The 25,530-nt window shown below is 65.1% G+C and overlaps 1 protein-coding gene across 12 annotated transcripts in view; it reads right to left on the minus strand.

Annotated features, from left to right (window-relative positions):
* Positions 1-1,030: 1,030 nt before the first annotated feature.
* MCF2L (MCF.2 cell line derived transforming sequence like) overlaps positions 1,031-25,530 on the minus strand; it is a 97,379-nt gene continuing 72,879 nt past the window's right edge. For 8 of the 12 annotated variants that reach the window (XM_070471377.1, XM_070471378.1, XM_070471376.1 and 5 more), the window contains 28 exons: positions 25,238-25,357; positions 23,426-23,542; positions 22,910-23,059; positions 22,086-22,198; positions 21,796-21,910; positions 20,735-20,854; positions 20,346-20,537; positions 19,774-19,965; positions 19,275-19,434; positions 18,557-18,630; positions 17,916-17,989; positions 16,600-16,666; positions 15,997-16,112; positions 14,825-14,894; positions 13,692-13,784; positions 13,447-13,539; positions 12,684-12,809; positions 11,714-11,935; positions 11,542-11,634; positions 10,623-10,701; positions 10,419-10,485; positions 9,576-9,694; positions 8,766-8,858; positions 7,769-7,843; positions 4,598-4,719; positions 3,429-3,541; positions 3,260-3,363; positions 1,031-2,984 (listed from right to left, as the gene is read on the minus strand). In XM_070471377.1, the coding sequence (XP_070327478.1) occupies positions 2,899-2,984; positions 3,260-3,363; positions 3,429-3,541; positions 4,598-4,719; positions 7,769-7,843; positions 8,766-8,858; positions 9,576-9,694; positions 10,419-10,485; positions 10,623-10,701; positions 11,542-11,634; positions 11,714-11,935; positions 12,684-12,809; positions 13,447-13,539; positions 13,692-13,784; positions 14,825-14,894; positions 15,997-16,112; positions 16,600-16,666; positions 17,916-17,989; positions 18,557-18,630; positions 19,275-19,434; positions 19,774-19,965; positions 20,346-20,537; positions 20,735-20,854; positions 21,796-21,910; positions 22,086-22,198; positions 22,910-23,059; positions 23,426-23,542; positions 25,238-25,357 (3,165 nt within the window). In that variant the 3' untranslated portion in view covers positions 1,031-2,898. The remainder of the gene's footprint in view (positions 2,985-3,259; positions 3,364-3,428; positions 3,542-4,597; positions 4,720-7,768; positions 7,844-8,765; positions 8,859-9,575; positions 9,695-10,418; positions 10,486-10,622; positions 10,702-11,541; positions 11,635-11,713; positions 11,936-12,683; positions 12,810-13,446; positions 13,540-13,691; positions 13,785-14,824; positions 14,895-15,996; positions 16,113-16,599; positions 16,667-17,915; positions 17,990-18,556; positions 18,631-19,274; positions 19,435-19,773; positions 19,966-20,345; positions 20,538-20,734; positions 20,855-21,795; positions 21,911-22,085; positions 22,199-22,909; positions 23,060-23,425; positions 23,543-25,237; positions 25,358-25,530) is intronic. The other 4 variants (XM_070471382.1, XM_070471379.1, XM_070471384.1 and 1 more) reach the window with 2 other exon arrangements.

Raw genomic sequence — 25,530 nt, forward strand, 5'->3', positions numbered from 1 at the left:
CCTAATGCACCTGCAGGGACCCCGTCTCCACCTGCAGTGCCTGCAGGGACCCCATCTCAACCTAATGCACCTGCAGGGACCCGTCTCCACCTGCAGTGCCTGCAGTGACCCCGTCTCAACCTAATGCACCTGCAGGGACCCCGTCTCCACCTGCAGTGCCTGCAGGGACCCCGTCTCCACCTGCAGTGCCTGCAGGGACCCCGTCTCCACCTGCAGTGCCTGCAGTGACCCCGTCTCAACCTAATGCACCTGCAGGGACCCCGTCTCCACCTGCAGTGCCTGCAGGGACCCCGTCTCCACCTGCAGTGCCTGCAGTGACCCCGTCTCAACCTAATGCACCTGCAGGGACCCCGTCTCCACCTGCAGTGCCTGCAGGGACCCGTCTCCACCTGCTGCACCTGCAGTGACCCCATCTCCACCTGCTGCACCTGCAGTGACCCCATCTCTAAGCGGGTTACTTTCTGGTGTTCCGGGCAGTGGGGGATCTTAGGGGCTGCTCTCAGCCCAGAGCCCCTGATTTCCCTCGAACAGAGCTGAGTTGTGCCTGTGTCTGTAGCCACACACGCGGCATCCTGAGCACAGGACCAGCAGGGACAAGGCTCCTTCTGCGGCTTCTCCAAGCATCACCACTGAGCCGGTTTCCACAGACAGATGAACTGTGGGCAGGGGTGTCGGCATGCATTAGGTGAATGTGAGGGGCAGAGACCCTCAGGTGCGGGGGATGGGGTCCCATGGCAGCCCAGGGGGACTTGGCTTTGAGGAGCCACTGATCACCTGGCGTTGCACCCTTTCTCCCAGCGGCCTGGTCTTCTCAGTGGCCGGTGGCTGAGCAGGTGCAGACCTCACCTTGACCTGCTCCTGCAGGAGGGCGAGGGGGCACAGGCGCTGGGGCCCGCAGGGAGAAAGGCTGTCATTGTGCAGAGCCTGGGAGCCTGCTCACTTGCGCTGGGCTCTGGGGGCATTCCAGTGAGGGCGACCCTGGCATCACCACCCAGTTTCAGGCCCTGTGCCTTTACAGACGAAGGCAGACTGCAAGAGTTGCCAATATTTATTCAAACTCCATCCATACAATAAAGAATTCTGACTTTTAAATTTCATTTACATTAGAAGGTTAAACAAACAAATGTGACTGAAACATGAGGTTTTAAAGTGCCTTTATGAGGAAGAGGTGACAGAAACGGGGCCAATCCCAGGCTGAGACAGCAGGAACGATGTCTGAACAGTCAATATATTAAGTAAATTATGTGACTCATCATTTTCCAAATAACTTACACACTTCCGGAGAAGAGCTGCGGAGCTTGCCCGCCGTCTACTACAGGGTCCAGAGAGGCCTGACCCGCCCGCCAACGGGGGCCCGCGGCGGGGCTGCCGTCTACTACAGGGTCCAGAGAGGCCTGACCCGCCCGCCAACGGGGGCCCGCGGCGGGGCTGCCGTCTACTACAGGGTCCAGAGAGGCCTGACCCGCCCGCCAACGGGGGCCCGCGGCGGGGCTGCCGTCTACTACAGGGTCCAGAGAGGCCTGACCCGCCCGCCAACGGGGGCCCGCGGCGGGGCTGCCGTCTACTACAGGGTCCAGAGAGGCCTGACCCGCCCGCCAACGGGGGCCCGCGGCGGGGCTGCCGTCTACTACAGGGTCAGAGAGGCCTGACCCGCCCGCCAACGGGGGCCCGCGGCGGGGCTGCCGTCTACTACAGGGTCCAGAGAGGCCTGACCCGCCCGCCAACGGGGGCCCGCGGCGGGGCTGCAGCGGCCTGGGGCTCGGGGGCCGCGACCTGACACATTGCCAGCAGCTTGGAGGCTACAGACACACCGCCCGCGCTGGGCACGTACGCGCACACACACGTCGACACACACACACAGAAATATCTGCCCCAGCCAGACACAGAGGAGCACTTCCAGACAACGGGATTTGTTTCTGAATCACAGAGAAACAGTGAAACGGAAGAGTTTTCCTTCCAGTTCTGCCTTGAATAGAGTAACATACAGTCAGGTCCGGGGCTCGCGCGCTTGCACACGGGCCACGGGCAGGGGCGGTCCCACTCAGGGCTTCCCCGGGCACCCAGGCCAGTGTCAGCTCAGGTGACACCTGCGAGACTGCATCTTTACATGTAAAAACAATAAAAATACCCTAAACCAGTGAGCAGTGTTAAAAAATCAGGAGTCCCCTCATTTTTCTGTAGAAAAGAAGGTTAACCTCTTATAGTTTACATGTTCTTTTGGAAATTAACCTACCCAGATGAAGGGATTTCCTTGGTTTCTCACCGCTGGGCTGTAGAAACTCTGCCTGATCCTCCGGGGGAGCCCCTCCCCTGCACCCGGGGCCAGGTGGCCTCAGAGAGTGCTGCCAAGTTCCCCGAGAGCGTGCCCCCCACGTCTCCCAGTGCCATGTAAACCCCGGTAACAAAAAATAGTTTTATATCAAATACAGTATCAAATTGCCATTTCATGTAAACACAGTGATTCCTGGTAAAGATCAGAGGCCAAAGTACCACAAAAAAAGGGCCGTAGGATTAATCCCTGCTTAAAAAAAAAATGTGTAAAAGACAAACTATGCCCACGCCCATCCCCAGCCGACGGCCGGCACTCGGAGCTTCTCCTGGAAGCAGCGTTGCTGGACGCGTGCTCCTGCCATCTGCGCCGCACCAGAGGCGCCGCAAACCCGCGGCAGCGGCTGCGGTCGAGGGCGAGGCGAGGGGCGGCGGGGCCCTTCCCCCGGAGGTCCGTCCGTCAGCTCAGCCGGTCCGCCCCTTTCCGAGGGAGCGGGCGCCGCGCTCCGCCCCGAGCCCGGGAAGGCGCCCTCGGGGGCCGCGGCGGCGCTGGGTTCCTGGCGCGGCTCCGTGGGCAGGCGGCCCGAGCAGAGGCCAGCTCCCGGCGCGGCGGGCAGGGTGGCCGTGGCGCTACCCCCGCAGGTCGGCGACGGCGGCCGCGCAGCTCTCGCTGCAGCTGGACGAGGGGCTCAGCGCCGCGGACCCCGCGCTGGACTCTGCGGACAGGCAGGAGAGGGCTGCGTTGCGCGCTGGACGGCTCGGGCCCCGCCGGCGCCGCAGGCCTCGCCGGGCGCTCGAAGGGCTGGGTGCCCACGGGGTGGGGAGGTGCCCACGGGGTGGGGGGTGCCCACGGGGATGCGGGGGCGCTCACGGGGTGGGGGGCGCTCACACGACTGGGGGCGCTCACGGGGTGGGGGGCACTCACAGGGGTGGGGGGGCGCTCACACGACTGGGGGGTGCTCACGGGGGGGTGGGGGGACGCAGGGCTCACCTGGGCTGCTCAGGCACCCCATGGGGCCGCCCTGGCAGAGGAGCGCAGACAGGCTGTGGGCGGGCACCCAGCCCTCGGCGCCGGAGCTCAGGTTCCGCACGCACCTGCAAGGGGCCGGGTGAGGGCGTGGCCGGGCGCGGGCAAGGGGCACGTGGGGCGGGGGTCTTACCAGAGGCCCTCATCTCCCTCCTGCACCAGCTCCACCTCGTCCCCGCTTCTCAGGGCCAGCGCGTCGGGGACGACCTTCTCGTCCAGCCTGGCGACGGTGTACCTCCCGGGGACCTGGGGAGGCAGGGCAGGGCACCCCATGCACCACGGCCCTCAGCTGGGGGGGTCTCCTGGGCCAGGAGGACCCTGGGCCTCACTGGACCCGAGAGCCCACCCTGCCCCTCTGGGCCCACGCGCCCGCCACCCAGCTCCTGGTCACCGGGGACCCCGCTGCCTCCTTCCTGGGTCACACCTGCGGGCACGGAACGAGCTCGGCTTGGGGCTCGTCTTTCACCCACAAGAGGGGGCTCCTGTCCACCGTCTGCATTCACTGCCCAGCGGCCAGCGCCTCACACAGCAGGTGCCCAGCACCTCTGTGGATGGAGCTGCCAAGCAGCGTGGACTTGAGACGGGGAGGGCGTCCTGTGGGAGCGCAGGGGCTCCAGCCTCATGTGACTGAGCCGTGCGGGGGCTGCGCCGCCCGGCGTGGGGGTGGGCAGAGCCGGGCCAGGGCCCCTCATTCTCACAGGGGCCAACACCACCCGCCCTCCCTGGGCACCCTGCCCAGGCCCGCCCTGGCCCGGGGCAGCACCTCCCGCCCTCCGGCCACCCTGAGAGCAGCAGGCACCCCCCAGGCCTGCCTGCCCACTGAGGCTCCCCCACTGAACCCCGGGTGGCCGGCTCCGCTCACCCTCAGGCCTCCTCGGGAAGGGCTGCCCGGCCACCTGAGACGCCCCCTGCTTCCCTGCACCTACGTGCGTCTGCCCCCTCCTTCTCTGGGGTGCTCTGCGTGCTGCAAACAGCCGGCGTGATAGGGCAGCGCTGAGCGCCTGCAAGTAACTGCTGCGCGGCCGACTCTGACGGCCTAAGAGCCTCCCTGCGCCTCACGCTAAAGCAGGACTTTGTTCGCAGGCAACTTCGCACCTCAGATGGGCGCGATTCTCTTAAACGCTGCGGTGGAGATGCATGCGCAGTGTTAGCAAAGCTCCCCTGCAGGGCAGAGCGGGCTCATGTGAACTAACAGAGGGTGGGCACCGGGACGACCCTCCGCGCCCCTGGGGCCCGGCCTCCGAGGGTGCAGCGGGGAGGGGTGCAGCGGAGAGGGGCCAGCCAGCTGGGAGCCCAGGTTACCAGCTTCCCGGGGCCCACTCTGCCCTCCTCCTCCGCGTCCGAGGAGTTGACTGGCTCTTCGGTGCTCGACCAGCCGTCGTTGTCCTCAGGCGTCTCTGATGGGTGGGATGTCTTGCTCCAGCCTAGAGGGGGACAGGCTCCCGTGAGGACCCCCTCAAGGCCTGCCGCCAAGGGAAGGCCATTTCCGTGACCACAGGCAAGAGCAGCACCCCTCACCCCATGGCGGGCAGCCGGCAGGGAGGAGGGTTCCTCCCCGGGGCGGAGGAGGGCTAGGGGAGTGGCCGGAGGCCACTGGAAGACACTTCTTCGGGGCTTTATAAACCACGCGAACACTCCTTCGTGACCGTTTCCACTGCCCTGTGTCCCGAGGGCAGCCACTGCGAGCACGACCCACGGCCCTGGTGGCTGGAGGCCGTGTGGGGAGCAGGAACTGCGAGTTTATAGCCACAGACCCCCTCCCCGCCGCCTGGGCACACCCACAGCCGCCCAGCGCAGGAAGTGCAGGGGGACGCTGGGCTGGGTCATCAGGGGCCCCGGCGCCGGGCAGCTGGCCGCAGATGTCTGCTCTCCCCGCCCAGCACCCACAGCGGGCTCCTGGCCAAACGAAAGCACGAGTCTGACGGGGGACAGTGCGGGTGGAGACGACGCCCCGCCTGCGCAGAGGGATGGCACCGGGACACGGGCGCCTGCAAAGCCGGCTGGGGCCACAGGGATGGGCACTGCCCTTGGATCACGCCTGGCTACCTGAGGCCTCCGAGGGACCTTCTGTACCAGGCGAGGTGGTCCCTGTCCACACTGGCGGGAGTAAGGGGAAATGCTGAGCCCACAGCCGGGCAGGGGCTGGGGGCTTGCAGGAGGACATCGGACCAAGGTGACTGAGTCTGGTCACCTGTTGTCCCTGTGAAACAGCCACTGCCATCGACACTGGAGAAGACGGGCTGATGACGCTCCAGGAAGCAGACACGCGGCGCTGGCGAGAGCGGGAGCCAAGAAAACCTCACTGTGCCCTGATGCGGACTGAGGGGACTCACCACAGGGGAGGAGGGGGAGCAGGAGGAAAGGGAGGAGGGGGGAGGAAGGGAGGGGGAGGAGGGGGAGGGGAAGGAGAGAGGGAGGGGAGGGGAGAGAGGGGAGGGGGACAGGGGAGGAGGGGGAGGAAGGGAGGGGAAGAAGGGGGAGGGGAAGGAGAGAGGGGGAGGGGAAGGAGAGGGAGGGGAAGGAGAGGGAGGGGAAGGAGAGGGAGGAGAAGGAGAGAGGGAGGGGAGGGGAGAGAGGGGAGGGGGACAAGGGAGGAGGGGGAGGAAGGGGAAGGGAAGGAGGGGAGAGAGGGGAGGGGGACAAGGGAGGAGGGGGGAGGAAGGGGAGGGGAAGAAGGGGAGGGGAAGGAGAGATGGGGAGGGGGAAGGGGGGAGGAGGGGAAGGAGAGAGGGAGGGGGAGGAGGGGAGGAGAGGGGAGGGGGACAAGGGAGGAGGGGGGAGGAAGGGAGGGGAAGGAGGGGGGGGAGGGGGGAGAGGGGGGAGGGGGGAGGAAGGGAGGGGAAGGAGAGGGAGGGGAAAGAGGAGAAGGGAGGGGAAGAGAGAGGGGGGAGAGGGAGGAGAAGGAGAGAGGGAGGGGAGGGGAGAGAGGGGAGGGGGACAAGGGAGGAGGGGGAGGAAGGTGAGGGGAAGGAGGGGAGGGGGGGGAGAGGGGGAGGGGGGAGGAAGGGAGGGAAGAAGGGGGAGGGGAAGGAGAGAGGGGAGGGGAAGGAGAGAGACAAGGGAGGAGGGGGAGGAAGGGAAGGGAAGGAGGGGAGAGGGGGGGAGAGGGGGAGGAGGGAGGAAGGGAGGGGAAGAAGGGGGAGGGGAAGGAGAGAGGGGGAGGGAAAGGAGAGGGAGGGGAGGGGGAAGGGGGGAGGAGGGAGAGAGGGGAGGGGGACAGGGGAGGAGGGGGAGGAAGGGAGGGGAAGGAGGGGAGAGGGGGGAGGGGAAGGAGAGAGGGGAGGGGGACAGAGGGAGGAGGGGAGGGGGAAGGGGGGAGGAGGAGAAGGAGAGAGGGAGGGGAGGGGAGAGAGGGGAGGGGGACAAGGGAGGAGGGGGAGGAAGGTGAGGGGAAGGAGGGTGGAGGGGGAAGGAGAGGGGGGAGGGGAAAGGAGAGGGAGGGGAGGGGGAAGGGGGGAGGGGAAAGGAGAGGGAGGGGGAGAAGGGGGAGGGGGAGGGGCTGGTTGTGCTGGGCTTGCTCCAGGCTCTAACACGCCTCTGTGGACTCAGGTCACCTCACTGTCTCACAGGTGAGCAGGAGAGCTCAGAGTCGACACCACCGGGCTCAGAGGCCACGCATAGCGTCTGAATCAGACGAGCCGGTGGGGCCCCGGACCAGGAGGCAGAGTGGGTAGGCATCTGGACACCCCAGGTCTTAAGCAGGAACCCAAACAGCCCCAGCAGCCTCTCCCAGGAGCTGCGCAGGAGGTGACTCCTCTCCCCAGCCGGGGCTCCGCAGGGCTCCTATCTGGGCTGTGGGAGGGCGCAGCCTGGGTCCCTGGGGCACAGACCGTCCTTTGAGGCTGGAGAGGGCCGGCGGCCCTGAGTGGTCTGAGCAGGGGGTCTGGTGCAGCCGCACCCCTGAGAGACCATCACGCTGTCTGGGAAACACAGGACAAATCACACAGTGGAATCCTCTCTGGGAACCTCAAGTCTCTCAACCTGGGCCGGGGGCCTTGGGGTCTCAGGGCTAGAGAGGCCAAGCCCTGAGCTTCAGTGCGGAGCCGACCCCGTGTCCTCGCAGCGGGAGCCCCCAGGAGACTTGCGGTGGGAGGGCTCTGCCGGCCGCTGTCCCGGGAGCGTGGGGACAAACGGCGATGCAGGAAGGGCCTGGGGCACGGAGACCCGCAGCTGCTGCGGAGACAGCCCTGCCCATCCCAGGCGCCAGCCAGGGTCCCCAGCCGCTGCCTGGCACTCTGCCGGCAGCTCTGCGGTGCTGGGCACAGCCAGCCTGAGGCCCTGGACCCAGAAGCGAGTGGGCACCAGGGCCGCTGTCGCGGGGCCTTCAGGTTTTGAATGGAACACTGACTCTGCCCCTGGCTGGGAGGGACCTACTTGGGCGGGCGGCTCAGATGACAGGTGAGGGTGAGACAGGGTCCCTAATCGGATGGGGAGGCGGGCGTCAGGCCTTGTCCAGAAGGTGAGCCACTCTACCTCGTAACCCAAAAGGCGTGGGGTCGCTCTTTACTTGGTGTCGCTTAGCTTTTTTGTCGGGACTGGTGGGAGACGCTGCAGAGGGGTGAGAGGCAGAGACAGAACAGGAGAGCATGAGGCGCGGCGGCTGAGCGCGTGGGGCAAACATGGAGCGGGCGGCAATGAGACGCGCGGCCAGAGCTGCCTTCCGGGGACTCCGAGCCGAGCTCGCAGGGGTGCAGGGGGGGCCCCGGGGGAGAGCAGGATGGGCTGCAGATGACGTGGCGTTGGCAGCGTGTTTTTAGGAAGCAGCCCGGTGTCCTGGACCCTGCGTGCAGCACGCACCGTGCACGTGCTCTGCAAACCTGGCGAATGTGAGGACCAGGATGTGTCCATCTTTTCGTTTGTTTGAGGCCAATTTAAAACGATTTTGTAAATTGGAGTAACAGAAAAGAAGCTGCAATTTCTGGGCCCGTGCAAAGATCTCTAGTCTTTTGGTGTCTGGCGGGGAGCCCTCTAACGACCCGCCTGCAGCTTCTGGGCGTGTTTCTCCCATGTATCTGCTGCCCAGGCGCCCCAGCGGGCTGTGAGATCTCCCTCAGGATATTCTGAGCCTGCCTGTGTGTTCGAACCGCCCAGAGAGAAGAGAAAGCCTCGCGGTCTGGCAGGCGGAGCGATGCTCCCGGGGGGCCTGACAGGGAAGCGCGGGAGAGGGGCGGGCTCACAGGAAGAGGTGGGCCACCAGGCAAAGGACACTCGGGCCCCCAAGACGGGCCTCCATCAGAAGTGCTCGCCGCCTCCTTCCCAAAGGAAAGGCCCCGAAAAGAGCTCTGGCCACACGGATGACAGACACACCAGCGTCGGGGACAGAGAGCGACGGGGTGGAAGATGCTCCCCTGTGATGAAGGAGGCAGACGCCCTCCCGAGACGTCCACACGGATGAACATGGCACCGCGGGTGATGACAGACAACCAGGGCATGAGCCGCCGGGAAGCCGTGGGCTGGCGAGCGCCTTTACCTTTCTGGGCTTTGAGGGCAGCAAAGCTCTGCAGGGTGAAGCGCTTTTTGGAAAGGGCAGAGCTTTCTGAGGTAGAGCTAGTGACCACGTCATCTGCGGGGAGAGAGGGTGGTGCGGGGGGGGGCTGGGCAGTCACACGCGGGTCCCCCCCAGGCCCCACGCTTGCCACGGACCTGCCCAGGGCCACAGAGGTTGCATATGACACGCCTGCTGCGGGCACCCACACCGCTCCCGACGCTCCGGGCTCGACCCAGCACCCATCTTTACCCTTCTCGGGGGGCCTGGTGCTCCAGGCTCAGCCCAGCACCCACCTTCACCCTTCTCGGGGGGCCCGGCACTCTAGGCTCGGCCCAGCACCCACCTTCGCCCTTCTCAGGGGGCCCGGCGCTCCGGGCTCGGCCCAGCACCCACCTTCGCCCTTCTCGGGGGGTCTGGCGCCCCGGGCTCGGCCCAGCACCCACCTTCGCCCTACTTGGGGGGCCCGGCGCTCCGGGCTCAGCCCAGCACCCACCTTTACCCTTCTCAGGGGGCCTGGAGCTCTGGGCTCAGCCCAGCACCCACCTTCACCCTTCTCGGGGGGCCTGGCGCTCCGGGCTCGGCCCAGCACCCACCTTCACCCTTCTCGGGGGGCCTGGTGCTCCGGGCTCGGCCCAGCACCCACCTTTACCCTTCTCGGGGGCCTGGCGCTCCGGGCTCGGCCCAGCACCCACCTTCACCCTTCTCGGGGGGCCTGGTGCTCCGGACTCGGCCCAGCACCCACCTTTGCCCTTCTCCGGGGGCCCAGTGCTCCAGGCTAGCCCCAGCACCCACCTTTGCCCTTTTCGGGGGCCCTCGGCAGTGGCGTCGTCCCCCCGTATCCCTCCAGGCTCAGCGGGTCCATTTTTCTTTCTTCTAACTTTTTGATGTTTCTTGTGCTCCCTTTCAAGGGACTAATGATGACCGACGCGTGGAAAAAGGAAGAGAACATTGCCGTTAGCGTTCAGAGGCCGAGGGTGGGGAGGGGATGACTCTGAGCGCCTCCCCAGCTCTCGGGCCATGTGCCTTGCACTGCAGGCCGTGGCCACGCACCTCCAGACTCCGGCTGCAGCCAGAGGGGACACCCACACTAAAAGGCTGCTTTGTTGTTTTTTTCCCCACAGGGTGTCGTTTCTCCTTTAAAGCTATTGTTCTGTGGTTTATTCATTGAGACTATATCCTATTCCATAGACAATTAGACGTGGCTTACATAAAAAACAGTGAAAAAGAAAAAAGTGAATGGATAAAGTAACGGAGCAGAAACGAGGGCAGAAAAGGTGTAATGAGGCCAGTGTGAAATGCGCCCCCGCGCCGCTGCGTCCCCGCAGCAGAGCGCGGGCCCCGCAGCTCTGAGCCAGCATGCCCCCAGTGCCCGACCACCCAGGGCGCTGCCATCCCTGACACACGGGTGCGGGGCTGCTCTCGGGACGGCCGCCACCCCTCGCTGACCGTGATGGGATTTCCGCCCCCTCCCCAGGAGAAACCAGGAACACAGGAACTGGGCTCTGTGTGAGGTGGGGCCGGAGACACAGGCCCCGACGCTGACCTCAGGGGCCCTGGGCGGGGGCTTGGGGCCCGGGAGACGCAGCGGTGCGGGCTGGCTGGCCCCGCTGGGAGCCCCCGCGCGGCGGGCCTCACCTGGCGCTGGCTGGCGCGGGCAGGGGCAGGCTCTGGGGCTGCTCGAGGGCGCGGCGCTGGCTGGTTTCTGCAGGGACAGTGGCCCGGCACGGTCAGGGCCCGTGGCCGTGCGCCCTCCCCTCCCGGAGCCTGGAGGGCCAAGGGCTGGGGCTGCCCCGAGGGACCAGACGCGCCCCGGGGGCAGCCCAGGGGATGGGCTCTCACCTCTGCATGCCTGCAGCTGGCTGGTCAGCACCTTCCGGATCTCGCTCACCCAGGCTGCCTTGATTTCGGGAGTGGGTGCCTGCGCCGCAGAGCAGACCAGGGGTGAACGTGTGCCCACCGTGACGCGTGCCAGTGTATCCCTCTGCAGGGCTCAGGACGCGTGGGAACGGGGGGTGACAGTGCTGCTCTGGGGGTGCAGGAAGGACCCCCCTCGGGTGAGGGCGCGCTGACTGCTGGGGCCTGAGGGCCATGTGGGCGGGCGCTGGGCTCTGAGGATCCCAGGCTCAAGCAGAGCCGGGCGCCGGCTGAGGGCGCTCCTGCCGCAGCTCTGCGGGCCCTTGGCTGGCTGACCTGGCTGGTGGGCTGTGAGCTGTGACCAGGTCGCCAGGGCCTCCTCGCTGCCCTGTGGCCACATCCCCCAGGGTTACGGGGGCCCAGACCACCAAGGGCGTCAGAATTGTGGCAGGCAATGCGGCAAGGCGCCTCCCAGGCTGGGCCGCTCTCTCGAGGTCTCTGCCAGATGCGTGGACGCCCTGACAGCTCCACCACCGCCCGCCCCCACGGAGAGGTGAGGACACACTTCCTGTACGAGAGCCAGGTGCGTGTGGCCACGTGCATGCGTGACAGTGTGCATGTGTGACACGGGCAGCCCACGCCGCCCCGCCGTCCAGGCACGCAGGAGCTAGGCCCGGGACTGTGAGCCTGCTGCCCTGCCTCCAGAGCCCCTCCGCCCTGCAGGGTCCCTGCTCCCCATCAGGGCTCGGCTCTGTTGCTGATAGCCCAGGTCAGCCCCACACGAACGGGGCGGGGGGGCGGTGCTGGCCTCTGGGAGATAAAGCCTCAGAGGGTCCTAGACAGCGGCCCTTGGCCGAAGCCGCTCACCGGCATCTGCACGGGCCAGGCAGATCCCGGGGCCCACCTGGATGATATACACCTCCTCCCTGGCGTTGTACCAGATCTCGAACTTCTTCGCATCACCTTTCACGTTCTCCGTGATGCCGACGGCCGTCATCTGTGAGGGCAGAGCGGGCGGGTGGGCCTCCGGCGGGGCGCCCTCCCCGGAAGGCGGGTGTGCGGCCCAGGGCACTCACGTTCAGCGACTGCTTGTAGCTGTAGGAGGGCGCCTTCTCGTAGCCCTCACCGTTCTCCTCCCGCCGCTTGCAGAATAGCACAGCCTTCTCGTGCAGGAACAGGTGGCGCTGCATGGGCTTGAAGCGGGCCAGGTCCTTCACCTTGGCATGGCCCCTCTTGTGGTCAGTCCACACGCTGAAGGAGCCCTGCATGAGCAGCCTCCCCAGGTCGCTCAGGTTCCCCTGGGGCGGGACAGAAGGAGGCATGGTTAACGCCCAGTGCGGGCCCGTAGGGCCCAGCCGCCGACACTCGGGAGAGTCAAGGGTAAGTGGGACGGTCAGGGGCATCCGCGGGGATGAAGAGGGGATGTTTGGGGCAGGGAACTGCTCTGTGGGACTCTATCACGGTGGACACTGGTCACCAACTTGTCCAAACCCACAGCGTGACCCTGACGTGCGCTGTGGACTCTGGGTGAAGGGTCAGCGGAGGCCCATCGGCTGTGACATGCGCCCGACTCCAATGGGAGGCGGAGTTGCGGGGACCGATGTGCACTCGTGGGGCAGGGGCATGGGAAGGCCTGTATGCTCCCTTCCATTTCACTGTGAACCCAGAACTGCTCCAAAAAGAAAGTCTACTAAAGGGAAAAGCAAAGAGATGACGAGTGCTGAAGGGATTTACAAAGAGGAGAGGAGCCAGGGGGCGGCCTGAGCACACGGGGGCAGAGGGGCAGCATCTCGCTGTCAGGCGCTGTCTCAGCGAGAAGGGGAGGACCAGGAGGGGGTGGTCCCTGAGCCCTGTCAGCGCTGAGACGCACCCTGGGGTGGAAACGTCCGGGGCTTCTACCTGCTGATGAGCCACAGGGTGGCCATGCAGAACCGGGTTTTGATGGGATTCTGGGTGATGTGCGTGCAAGGCAACTCCCCACCCCCCCCGCCCATGATGGGCCCCCTCAGGCCCCGCCCCAGGCTGGCAGGATGGGTGGGGCCTCACCTCGTAGCCAGTGATGGCGATCAGGTGCATGGAGTCATTCACGGCCTTGAGGATGCCCAGGATGGAGCTCAGGGCCTCCTGCAAGTCCTCGGCGCCCTCACAGCTCTTGCTGTATTTCAGCATCTCCTGGGGGGGGGTGGCGGGGAGGGTCACTGCCATCTGGACACTGAGCCCCACCCCTCCTAAGAGTGGCTGGCTCGCCCTGGGACACGGGTGTGGCTCCTGTGCGGTGGTAACTTGTGGGGCAAGACCGCATGTGCCCTGGGGCACTCACCCCCTGCCTAGGTGCAGGGTGCAGGGGATGGTCAGCCTGCCACCCCCGTGGCCCGGCACCCCACCCTGCACCCAGCTGCACCCGCCACAGCTCACATCTCCGACAGGCCCTCCTTCCAGGTCTGACCCCCGAACAAACGAGCACCTGTCACAGCTCTTCCCGCCCGCTCTCAGACCTTGGGGATCTGCTCCGCAGGACGTCACGGTCAGCAGGACACAGGCGGCCTTGCGTGTGCTCTGGAGGCAGGGCCTGCCTGCCTGTGTCCCTGGCCCCGGCCCCTGACGACGGGCAGCATGTGGGTGGCCCTGTGGGGAGCTAGGGCCCCACAAACATGGGCAGGAGGTGTCCAGAGACGGCGGAGCTCAGGGATGGGCTAGGGCGACTGCCACTGTGTGGTGTGCAGCTGGGAGGGTGTCCAGGCCAGAGCCAGGCTCCGGGGAGGGGGCATCGGGCCAGGTGGGGAGGTCCCGGGGATGCCTGGCCTCTCACCTTGAGCAGCAGCTGGTACTTGGTGATCCTCTGGACTGGCTTCAGCAGGTAGGAGTCCAGGCTCAGCTTGTGGTCCAGCTTCTTCTGGCACTCCTGCACCCACCACACCCCCTTAGACAGCTGTTGCCCTCCTTCCGAGAGTCGGTGAGTGGAGGACAGTCCCCACCACAACCCCCTCAGACAGCTGTTGCCCCCGCCCCGAGCCTCTGCCCGTGGAGGACCGCCCACGTGGGCCCGGGACACACCTGGAAGAAGGGGCAGTCGGAGCACTGCCTCCACAGGCTCTCAGAGCGCGGCTTGTTCTGACAGTACTGCTCGTAGATCTGGAACTCCTCCATCTGCCGGGGAGCCGGGCCGCGTCACGGGGGTCTCAGAACCCACGCCGAGTCACAGACCTCTGGGCGGGGACACCTGGTTCCCTGGGCCCCCCCGATGTCTCCCTGAGTCTGGGCCCCCCCTCCATCTCAGACGCCACGGCTGTGGCCGGGCAGCCAGGGAACAGCCGCGCAGAAGCTCCATCTCAGGGCGGCCCTAGTCCTGGCACCTCTCTTATAAACATTAGGTCTGTGTGGCTGGCTTTGGCCTCAGGGAACAGATAAATAGACACAGGACCGGCACAGACTTTGTGAAGGACTCAGCTGCACGTGCGCGGGGGTCGGGACAGCCGGCAGGCTGATGAAATGGTAACTGCCACCCCCACTGAGGTCCGCATTCCACAGGTCAGGGGTGTGGCCTGAGCACCTGCCCTGCCCCTGGGTCCCCAGGAGGGGTGGATGCCGGCAACACCCCCCACCCCAGATCTCAGACAGCACCGGGAGGCAGGCCAGACCGCGTGCAGCACAAACAGGGCTCCTTCTGCCTCCTCTGGCCCCGGCGCCAGCTCCTGTCAGGACGTCGGCCTCTGCCTGCTGTTTGCGTGCTGCTGGGTCAGGGTCCTGCACCCCATCCTGCTGCTCCTCAAGCCTGTCCACAGCCCCCAGCCCACTGGTGGTTCCGCATCTGTGACTGATGCCTCAGAGCAAGTGTGATTGCCCAGGGTCAGCTGGTGCGCGAGGGACCAGCAGGGAATTGACGCCGGCAAGGACAGTCAGCACGCCACACTCGCGATCAGAACTCAGATGCCCTCTGATTCTGGCGGCTCTCAAAGCTGAGGTCCTAGGTTTCTTTCTTTTTTGAGCTAGTTACTGGGTTTTAGGGAAACTGTGCTCTTCCAGCCCTAACAAAAAGCATCACAGCGTCTCAGCTAAACTGGAAACATCAGTCCTTGTAATCTCTGTGGGCCAGATGGGGACTGTGACAGAACTTAAAGCCACTGTGGCTTTAAGGAGCAACTTCAAGGCGTCAGGCCTGCAGAAGGACACATTTGAGAAGCACGTACCCGCTCTAGAAAGCACCTGCCGACCAGCTCCGGGCAGTCCGTGTAGTTCTCCAGCTCCCTGAGGAATATCCTAGACGAGGAAGTTTGTGACAGGTCACGTAAACACAGCCAGAATATAACAGCTGGTCACCAAATATCAGATGTTCTTTTCCAGACTCCTATCCCGACTCTGGACGGTGTCCGAGCACCGTGAGCTCGGACGAGCTCGGATGAGGCTGTGAGCAGGGACGCACCGTCTGATTTCGGGGCCTGCAGCCCACGCCTGTCCCTCCCATGGTCCCGACTGTGCCAAACGCTCAGGGACACGCAGCCGCGGCCCCGTGGGGACGCCTTGTTTCTGGAGAACACAGACACGGACCGAGGGGCCACAGTGGCAGATGGGGCCTCTTGAGGCCCAGCAGCCCGACTGCTCAGTGGGTTTTCTGCAGATTCAAGGGTCCTGCCCTCAGGACCCTCCACCCTGCGGTGCTGACCCTGAGCCTGGGGCTGAGTTTTCGTCTAGGTTTCCAACTCCCACCCGCCTATCAGGTAAATCCTGGCACCGAGGGCGGCTGAGAGCCAGGGATGTGGAAGGACCAGAGGGCCCAGGCCACCTGCTCACCCTAACCTCTCAGGGAGGTGCACCTGAAACGCAACTTTATAAGCAGCAGGTGACGGAGGCTATGGACAGGGACAAAAGCAGGTGGTCAGAGAGAAGTTCCAGTGCCCCTGGCATCAAGGGAGATGGGGCTGGATCCCACGGCCATGCGCCTGTCCGCGGGCAGGCTGGAGGGACCCGTGCACGGCCGCCTTCCTCAGGACCACAGGCTTCTGCCCCCATCTGATCCCCTCTGCATCCTCTATTCATCTTCCCACGAGCCCCTGAGACTGCTGAGGGTGAGCGGCCCCAGAAGGACTGCACACGTCTCCCCAAAGCCACGCAGAGGCCACTGGCACTCCCACGAGGGGGGATGGGCAGGAAGGAGTGTGCTCTGTGGCCATCCCTTACGAGAACAGGCTTGGCCCTGTTGGCACGCGGCCCCTTTGTAACTCCTTGCCGCTCGGGGTCTGCCCTGGGCTTGTCCCACCCGAGCCTGCTGCCCGTCTGCTCATCCCCCTTGACAAGAGGAAAGGCTCTCCCCCAGCAAAGCTCCAGCAGGCGAGGCCTCCAGAGACCCAAGCAAAGGCCCAACCTGTTATGAAAGTGGTAAATTTCTTCCATGTTTCCAAACAGGATATCCTTCTTGTTCTGAAGGCCAGTCGAGATGAGATGAGTCATTAAAGGGTTGTCCATCTCCGCGGCATAGCCCTGCGGAGGAGGGAGTGGTCAGCGCAGGAGGCAGGCTCCACGAGGCCACCAAGCAGAGAAGTGATGCTGCTCAGGTTTAGGAATCAAGTCTACTCGAATTCATTCCGGATGGACAAGCACAGAAATATGAGTTACAAGCAGCATCAGTTACTTTTTCTTTTTGTGGGTGGGGCTTCCATCCATTTCACCACCTTTCAACGTTTCTAAACACAGGCACATCTCCTATGAAGGGGACAAAGCTTATACATGCGTAATGATGGATTATCTCTGTGCCTGCACCCTTGCGACCACGGCCCAGATTCCGGGGCAGAGCATCCCCGCACCCAGAACCGCCATCCCTAGGCAACAGCCCCTCCCTCTTCCTGCAAACATGTTCCAGCGCAGCTGTGCCTGCGTCCATGCGCCCTGGTCCCAAGGACATTCCGCCAACGGGTTTCCAGCTCCTGGCCGGCTCAGCAGGGCTGTCGTGGGATGAGACCACCCTCACCTCCAAGACGCACAGCAGCTCCTCCACGTAGACCCGCTCTGTGTCCAGAAGCTCCTTCATCACGTGCCTGTGGGCGGGCGTGCTCTCATGCACAAGCTGCTTCCCACTGCCTCCCGGCTAACACGGGCCAGCTCCAAAGGAGCCCCGACTCCCAGACCATGCACGGTTCCAAGTCCCCGACCCCCAGGCCTCCCCACTCCCAGGCCACAGTTCCAAGTCCCCTGCCCAGACCCCTTCCAGGAGAAGACCCTGCTCCACGGCACCCCGCAGCCTCCCACAAGAAGTGGGCCTGCATGATCTCTGGGGACCTGCCATGTGCCGTCAGGTTAGGGATGCCCAGGAGGGCACGGGCTTGCAAATGGGCAGGCCAGACCTTGCTTTGTGGACCAGGATCACCTTTTAACTGCCTATGACCAAGATTCCCATTTTTAAACAGAAAATGGAGCTGGGGTTGGGACCATGAGCAGATGACGGCTAGCCCGTCGCCAGGCCCGATGCCTTCCAAGTGCCCGCGTTGTCCACACAGCGTGGCGAGGGGCATGGAGAAAAAGGCTCAGGCTCTCTGGCCACCAGGGGCAGAGTGTAGTGTGGACTGGCAAGGAGGCTGTCCCCGTGGACGCAGGGCAGTGTGAAGCCTGGGCAATTTCTCCAAGTGGACAGGAGAGCGGAGGGCACTCCTGGGGGTGGGGGTGGGGGTGGGGGATCCGTGGGAGTGACCACCAGGAGAGGAGGGACATGGGCAGCGCCTTCCTGTGAAGTCCAGAGTTTAGTGCCCAAGGGCATGTATTTGCAGGAATAGGCGCCATCCTGGCAGGGGGGCAGTGTGCGGGGCCAGGGGCGCTGTGGGCCAAGCAGACCCTCTCCAGGGTGGGGGGAGCCAAGAAAGACAAGTGATGCCCGGCACCCAGTGGGGCCAGAGTCAGGCAAGGCTGTGGGCAGGGCTGGCGCGGGCGGTCCGAGGCTGGCCCTGCCCGTGTGACCCGAGAGCCAGGGCCGTGCCCCCGAGTTGTGTCCCCTGGGCTCAGGGAGGGAGAACGCAGCTGCTTCAAGCCCCAGGGCCACCAGCCGGGCGGGGGCAACGTGGCCTTGCTGAGGAGCACGCAGGGGGACAGGAGCACCCGCCGAGCGACCCTCCAGGTCAGCTCTGCTCTGGGCTGCTCCTCCGGGGCCCGGGTGGGGGGCGGGGCGGGCGGGGAGGTGGGGGTGGTGTCCCACCACCTATGCTCCCTGGCGTGCAACCCTCCCGGGGGGCGGGCTGCGGGCTGAGATCTGGGGGCCGCGCTCGTCCTCGGAGCGGCGGGGAGGCAGCCACCCACCTCCGCAGGACGGCCAGGCTCTCCTCGTCCCCCGTGGAGCTGCCGCGGCCCTGCCGGCCCTCGCTCACCTCACTCTGCGGAGAGAGAAGCCGGCCAAGCGGCGCACTTTCAGAGACAGGAGGTGAGGCCTAAGGCGCGGCTCCAGTGCCTGGCCCCCTGGTCCCTCTGGGACGGACAGGAGGCCCTGTGGTCGGGGCAGGAGGGGAAAAGGCCAGGGGAAGGCAGGGGAGTGGGGGCGGGGCCGGGGTCAGGAGTGAGGGGCGGGGCTGGGAGTGAGGGGGCGGGGCCAGGGGGGCCTGGAGGGGAGAGGGCGGGGGGAGGCAGGGGAGGGGCGGGGTCAGGGGCTGGGGCGTGGCCGAGGAGTGAAGGGGCGGGGTCAGAGGGGCCTGGAGGGGTGAGGGCCTGGGGGTAGGTGAGGGGGGGCGGGGCTGAGGAGTGAGGAGGCGGGGCAGGAGGACCTGGAGGGGAGAGGGCGTGGGAGTGAGGGCGGGGCCGGGGGTGAGAGGGCGGACACAGGGGAGTGAGGGGCGTGGCCAAGGCGGGGTGGGGCTGCAGAGTGGGGGCGGGGACAGGGGAAGTGAGGGGGCGGGGCCGCGGAGTAGGGGCGGGGCCGCTGAGTGGGTCCGCGGCCGGGGGCTCACCTTGGCCCTCCTGTAGGGCCCCCTCCGGAGCGCACTGCTCTCGGAACTGTGGTTCTCAGAACCCCTCCGGATGCCTGGTTTGGGAAGGAGAGAAGGTCAGCGACCTCGCATCTCACGGCGGGGAGACGGAATGCGCGCGCAGGGGCACCTAGGAAAAGCCGCGAGCAGCCCAGAGCCCAGGAGGGAAGCACAGGAACATGAAGGAGGCGGTGGGAGACGGCCGGGAGCCCCCTGGGCTCGCCATTCGCAGTGGGGCCCGGCTCCCGGTGACAGGGGATAACTCTGCGCCTGGAGTCAGAATGGGCCCACGAGCTGGGCTCAGAGGCTCTTGGCGTGGACAGGCAACACTGGCCAGGGCTGCAGAAAACGGCAGGAGCCATGCCAGCCGCTGGAGCGGTGTGTTTTGGGGACAGGAGGTGACAGGAAGGGCCCAGCCCTGCCTTCCAGAGGGGATGCATCTGAAGAACCAGGAGGTTTCAGGGGTGGAGGGCCGAGCCACACAAGGGGAAAACCATCCCGCCTACGGCACTGAGGACAGACCGCCAGGCAAGCCCAGGAAAGGCCCTCGAAGCCACGGTGGACCCGGCCCAGCCACAACAACAGGGAGCAGCACGGCCGAGAGGGACCGAGTGAGGGCCTGAGTGCCAGTAAAACTTCATTTACACAGTGGGCTGGATAGAAGGGGGCGTTCCCCGGGGTGAGAGGCGGCTGCTCGCACCTGGGGAGGGGCAGGGCGACTTGGTGAGCGCCTCCGGCCGGGGGGCCACGGGCTGCACGGGCCGCGTCTGCTTGGCTGCCAGCTTCTTGAGGCTGGCCTGCCTGCGGTGGAACATCTCCTCCACACTCTCCTGCTTCTGGAAGACTCTCTGTACATGTTCCTGTAGAGGGAGACGGCATGCTGGACTCAGCAGGACATCTCTGTGATGCTCCAAGAGTCACCATGACACCTGTGGGCCCCGCTCTGCCCTCAGAGGGCTGGGGGGCACCAAGGGAAGAGGTGGCTGGCGGAGGGCTGTGGACAGCCGGCAGGAGTGAGCAGTTGGGGTCCAGTAGTGTCCAGAAGCTGGTGGAAGCGGGGCCCAGAGAGTGGCCAGGGCTCGGAGCACAGGTCTCCCAGCAGGGAGGGACCTCATGGGGTGGGAAGGGAGGGGGACAGCGTCCATCCTGAAACGCCCCAACCCTCTGCCTCCTGAGTGCCCAGAGAGTCGTCCCCTCACCAGCAGGTCTTTGGTGAGGATGGGCTCGTAGTCCTGGAAGATCTTGCTGAGCTCCTGGATCTTACTTTCTGCCCCCGTCTCCAGAAACCTCTCAAGCTCCTGGAGGGCGGCCTCCGCACCATCCTGGGACTGGCACTTGTCCACGGGCTGTGATGCCAGCAGGTAGATGCCCTCATCACACCACTTCATGGACTGCGGGGGGAGAAGGCACCTTGGAGGCTGTCCTGGCATCTCAGGCGGCCTGCTGACCTCTCCCCTCTGAGACCATTTGCAGGACGAAGCATGTGCCTCCTGCCCAGGTTCAGAGGGCTCCCCGGGGACACGGGCCTGAAACCAGGGGTCTTGCCCAGGATGGGACGCATCCACACTGAGGACCAAGTGCAGGGAACTGGCTGGCTGGTTGTCTCTGGGTTTTTTGTGGCAGGTGAGTCCTTGAATCACCAATGTTGGCGCAGGACCGTCTGGGTCTTAGGAGAGGCTCTCGGGAGGCCGGGGGTCACTGTCTACCCAGCACCCGTGGTCTGGCCCCGGTGGGAGTGGCTCTGCAGGACCAAGGGTGGGGCCAGGCCTACCGCCTCCAGGAGGCCGTGCAGCTCCAGCGACTTGCCCAGCAGCCCCCTCCTCCGCTCCAGGTCGGCCTCGAACTGGTCACACAGGTGGCGGAGCTCGTGGCACTTGGGGCGGATGGAGTCCACGGCGTAGTGCTTGTGGCCGATGAGCTGCTCGCCCTCCTGGGACAGTGCGCGGGCCCGCTGCACGGCGGCCTGCGGACGGCAGAGGCCGCTCAGCTTCTCTGGGCAGAGGGCGCCCGCTGCGGCCGGGCCGGCGGGGCAGGCTAGGGGCGGGTTGGGGGCCGGATGGGGCATACTGGGGGAGGCCTGGGGGTCGGCGGGGTAGGACGGTGATACTGCAGGCACGGGGTCCCAGCAGTCCCGGCGGGCCCGCCCGCGTCCACACTTACACTGGACTTCTCCTCGAAGCCGGCCAAGTCCTTCAGGAGGCGCTGCGCGTGCGCCGAGCTGTTGCCCACGTCAGTGAAGGTCGTGACCTTCTGGGCCAGCACGTCCAGGGCGGCTTTGACCTGACACGGGGCAGCGGGGCGAGGGGCCAGGCAGTGAGATTGTGGGAAGACCACGGCTGGGGGACTGAGGGGGCTGCTGTGGAAACTGGGTGCAGGGAGGGGAGGGGGCCCGGGCCTCCCCTCGGAAGGGGGACTAGAGGGAAGCTTCCTTGATCTGAGAGAGGACATCCACAAAACCCTCCTGCCAACTGTCCAGGTGTAACGCTGGCGAGGCGGCCCGCAGGGAGGGCCCTCCACTCTCATCACCACGATCCCAGTGGTGGGCGCACCAGGGCAGACAAAGAACAGACACAAAGACATGCAGATCGAAAAGGAGGAAATCAAGCCATTTCTGTTTGCAGGTGGCCTGATGGTCTGTGTGGAAACGCTACAAAACAGAGCCTGGATTGAGCTCGGCAAGGTTTCAGGACACAAGATAAATACACGAGAGTCTGCTGTATCTCTACAGACAGCAATGATCACACAACACACAGGAATAAAAAGCATAACACCATCTACGGTTCCTTAAAAAATGAAACTTGTATGTGTAAACCCAGCCAAACACATCTGAACTTGTGCAAACCATATAGCATTGGTGAAGGACATTGAAGAAAATCTAAACAGATGGACAGACGTGTGTTTACTGACTGAAGAGTCAGTGCAGTAAAATGCTGACTCTCCCTGAAGTGAGGCACAGGTTTAACACAATTCCTGACAAAACCCAGCAGGACTTTCTTGGAAACACAGATCAGGTTATCTGACATTTGCACGGAAGGTGAAGGAACCGGAACAGCTAAGACAGCTGTGAAGCAGGAGAATAAAGGGGCAGGACTCCCGTCTGGAAGGGTGTACATGACGCACTGAGGTTCCAGCCCGACCCCCGGCTCCTCGAGGCCACGAGAGGTTCCCACAAGGTGCATCACCCACTCCAGCGCCCCTCCGCAGCCCCCCAGGCCACTCACCTCTCGGAAGTCCTGCTCGAAATGCCGGAGCTGCAGGCACTGCTCTAGTTTTTGCTGATGTTTTGCCCAAAACTCGTCAAAGGCGACCTCGGTCTCGTTCAGCTGCGCCAGGAGCCTGGGGAAGGGGCAGCAGCCATGCTGGTGGGGGCCTGTGAAGCCCCCCTTCTCGCAGCGCCAAGCGGCGGGGGGCTAGTCCGCCCTCCACGTTGGAGAGGGCGCGTCAGAGGCCCTGCAGGCCTCAGGATGGTGGAGGGCGTGCCCGGGCCTGGGCTGGTGTCTCCCCGCCTCACCTCTGCACGGTGCTCTGACTGTCCAACTGGTCCTGGTTGGGGCTCTGCGCCAGCGGCTCCCGGATGCTCTCAAGGACACGCCGCCCCTCGACAAGCGCCAGCCTCATGTCCTCCTGCAGGACGTCCAGGCTTGTCATCCAGGCCGCCAGCCCCAGACGTGGCCCCGAGTGGGGGCCGCGAGGGGTCAGAAGGCACCACGACGACCTCCGCCCGCCTGGTGCCCCGGGTGGGGGTGCTGGGAGGCACCAGCGTGGTGAGCAGGTGGGGTATAGGGTTACGGGTCTCCCGGGCAGCGGGCATGAGCAACAGGAAACCGGAGCCCCGCGTGTCCGCTCCACACCCAGGGGAGCGGGGGCGCTCTCATGAGGGGCGCCCATGGACCGGCAGCGGGTCGGGGCCCCCTCTGACTCAGAGCCCACAGCGTGTGGCTGCCTTGGCCGACCCCATCACGTTCATCAGGAGGCCAGTGTGTGCTGTGACCGCAGGTCAGCTCAGCCATCCGGGTCCGCCCCCACCTCCCGCCTGCTCCCTGGGGCACTGGGGGTGCCAGCTCATCAGGGGACCAGCAGGGTCCTGCAGCAGGGCTCGGGAGCCCGGCCAGAGACGCTCTGAAGGGCGGGTCCCAGTCCATCAGGTTCTCGGGAGCCCAGAACCGCCTCCGGGGGCTCCTGTCACCCCCCTCCCCACCTACCCCTCCCCGCCCCCTCCTGCCCCCCTCCCCACCTGCCGCAACCCTGCCCCACTGCCCCTCCCCCACCCATCCCTCCCCCTCCTCCATCCGCCCCCTCCCCCTCTCCCCCTCTCCCACCACCTCCCACACACACCTTGGCTCTGTCCTTCTTCTCGGTGTGGGCGAGGAGCACGGAGCTCGTGGACTGCACATCATTGGGCAGCTCCGTCTCAGCAAGCTCGGTCCCAAAGGCCTGCAGCATCTGCGCCGTCTGCTTGACCAGGAGGGCGAAGCTCTCGATGGCCTGTGGGGGAGAAGACTGTCACCCTGAAGCCCATGCTCCTCACCCTCCTGGGCCTGGAAGCCCAGCCGCAGCCCAGCCCCTCAGGAGGTCTCCCAGCCTCAGCCTCGGCTCCTGCACAGACGCCGGCTCTGCACCCGCCTGAGGGCGATGCCGGGAACCCAGCTTGAGCGTTTCTCTGTCCCCATGTTCCTGAGAACCAGAAAGCCACTCCCGACATGACTCACGTTTCTCCTTCAGATGACCGAGGTCCACTGAGACCATCGGCTCATGCTCAGGGAGAAAGCTTGGAAAACGGCACGAGGTCCTTGGAGCAGGCGGAGGCCGCGCTGCAGGGCGGCCTGGGGCCACCGGGGGTGGGAGACTCACTGTGCGATGGCAGAGCCACCTGGAGTGGCAGTAGGCCAGCGTCCCGCCCAGGTCCTCCGTCAGCTGGGACTTGTCGATGTAGCCGTGTAGTTCTGGCACGGAGCTCAGCATTATGATCTGGGGGGGCGAGACCGCTGTAAGCAGAGTGCCCTGCAGACCCAGGCGGGGGGGCTTCCCAGCTCCTCCACGGCAGTCAGGGTGCGATGCGCCCTGGGCCTCAGCTCTCCCGTCCATGAAATGGGCGCACGATCTCGTCAGATGACAGCCCTGGGGAGTGAGCAAAGCCCTGGACGGAGCCGGGCACTCTGCTGACAAGGGGCATCTGATGGGTGAGGGGGCCCGTGCGTTGATGGAGCCAAAAGTCTCTTTGGACACAGAGTCCAAAGCCGCCCGCCTGTCTGCATTCCGGCCGAAACCCAGGAGGTTGCACGGAGGCGGAGGCAGGCGCTGAGCATGGCACAATGGCCTTTGTGGAGAACAGGGGCCCAGGAGGCTCTTCCACATGGGATGAGTTTTGTTTCCTGTCTTGCTCTTGCCCTTCTGAGGTCACTACATCCGCGAGCTTTGGATAAAAATACCGCCTTTGCTTTGCAAAGTCTCAGGCGCTGCCCCAAGGTCCCGGAGGCTCAGTCCACGCGCCACTCAACACCACCTCGTGTTTTATTAAACACTGAGCCTGCTCCAGGCTGAGGTGACATCCGACACACCCTGGGTCAACGCTGAGCGTCTCCATGTGGGGGCGGGTGGAGGGGACGGGCTGCCCTAAGACCACAGAGGACACCCGCACAGCCGTCCGGGCACCCACGTTGAGACCCTCGACAGATGTCATCTTCTCTTGAGAACAGGCTGCGGCGCCAGCTTTCAGCAGAGACATCTGGTCTCTCTTCACCACCCAGCAAGGCTGTTTGCCCAGAACACCCTGACTTACACCAACAGGAACGGAGACGGGTTGGTGAGCTATTCAAGAACTTAAGGCTCTTCCTCTGTGATTTCCGTCTGCTCTGTGTTGACTGAACCACCACGGAAAAGGCTGGAACCCACCAGTGCTCTTAACAATTTTCTGCTCAGCGCTGGGTCAGCACGGGCCCCAGGACAGCAACATGGACCCACTGCAGCAGCAGCCCTCCCAGGACAGCACTTCCCAAGTTCTGAAGGGTGACCGAAACGGGCCGGGGAAGGGGCGTCGTGGGCGATGGATCCTGTGAACCTGGGTTCTGAGAACTCATGGGTTTGGTCCCATGTGCAGGGTGCAGGGTCGCCGGGTGCAGGGCGACTACTGTACTCAGGGTGGAGACCCCCGCCCTCAGCGTCAGAAACCGAGGCTTTCTGATGGTACAGAGATGGGTGCACCCATTTCCCTCCAAAGCCCGGGGCCTGCACACCTGACCCCTGGCCGCTGAAGGCCCTCCGTCGGCACAGGAGAGCCGATCTTGGGGATGGTGGCCCACACTGGGGTGCTCAGGTTTCAAGAGCAGCCTGGCAGATCTTGCTGGGGAGGTCACGAGGTGCCAGGCACAAGCCCCTAGGCTCCCTGGGTCCTCTGCCAGCAGCCCCTCCCAGCCCTGTTCCGGAGCCTGACTCGACGTGGCTGGCCTCCCAAGGGAACGCAGCTTTCCGGGTGCGCAGCCTCTAAGGGATCCACACAGCCTTGGCTTTCCGAGGACAGCTGGCAGCCACCGGGGCTGCCCCGTGCCAGCTAGAGTGAGGAGGTGAGGCAGGGGTCCCGCTGCAGCTGGGGGGCGTCGCTTACACCCACTTCCCTACCCCATCCCCAAGCACAGCGGGCGCTCCCCACAGGAGGTGGGTACTTACCGGCACCTTCATCTTAAAGTCATCTCTGTTGAACCTGAAGGCGAGCTCGGAGAGCGTCCTCTGGAAGAACCCGGCTGGCCGCAGGACGAGGACAAGCTGCAGGTTTGCGGGGAAGGACGCCTGCGGGGACACAGGCCGTGATCAGTCTGGGGTCCACATGCCCACAGTGGCCCGCAGCCCCGCGGGGAGGACTGGGTGCCTCCCACACGCTGGCGCCAGCCTGGGGTGGAGCCAGGTACAGACACTGCACTCGGAGCATCGCCATCCCTCACGGAGAAGGACAGTCACTGCTT

The sequence above is a fragment of the Odocoileus virginianus genome, chromosome 8 (genome assembly GCF_023699985.2).
Source record: "Odocoileus virginianus isolate 20LAN1187 ecotype Illinois chromosome 8, Ovbor_1.2, whole genome shotgun sequence".
In the NCBI taxonomy this organism is placed as follows: domain Eukaryota; kingdom Metazoa; phylum Chordata; class Mammalia; order Artiodactyla; family Cervidae; genus Odocoileus; species Odocoileus virginianus.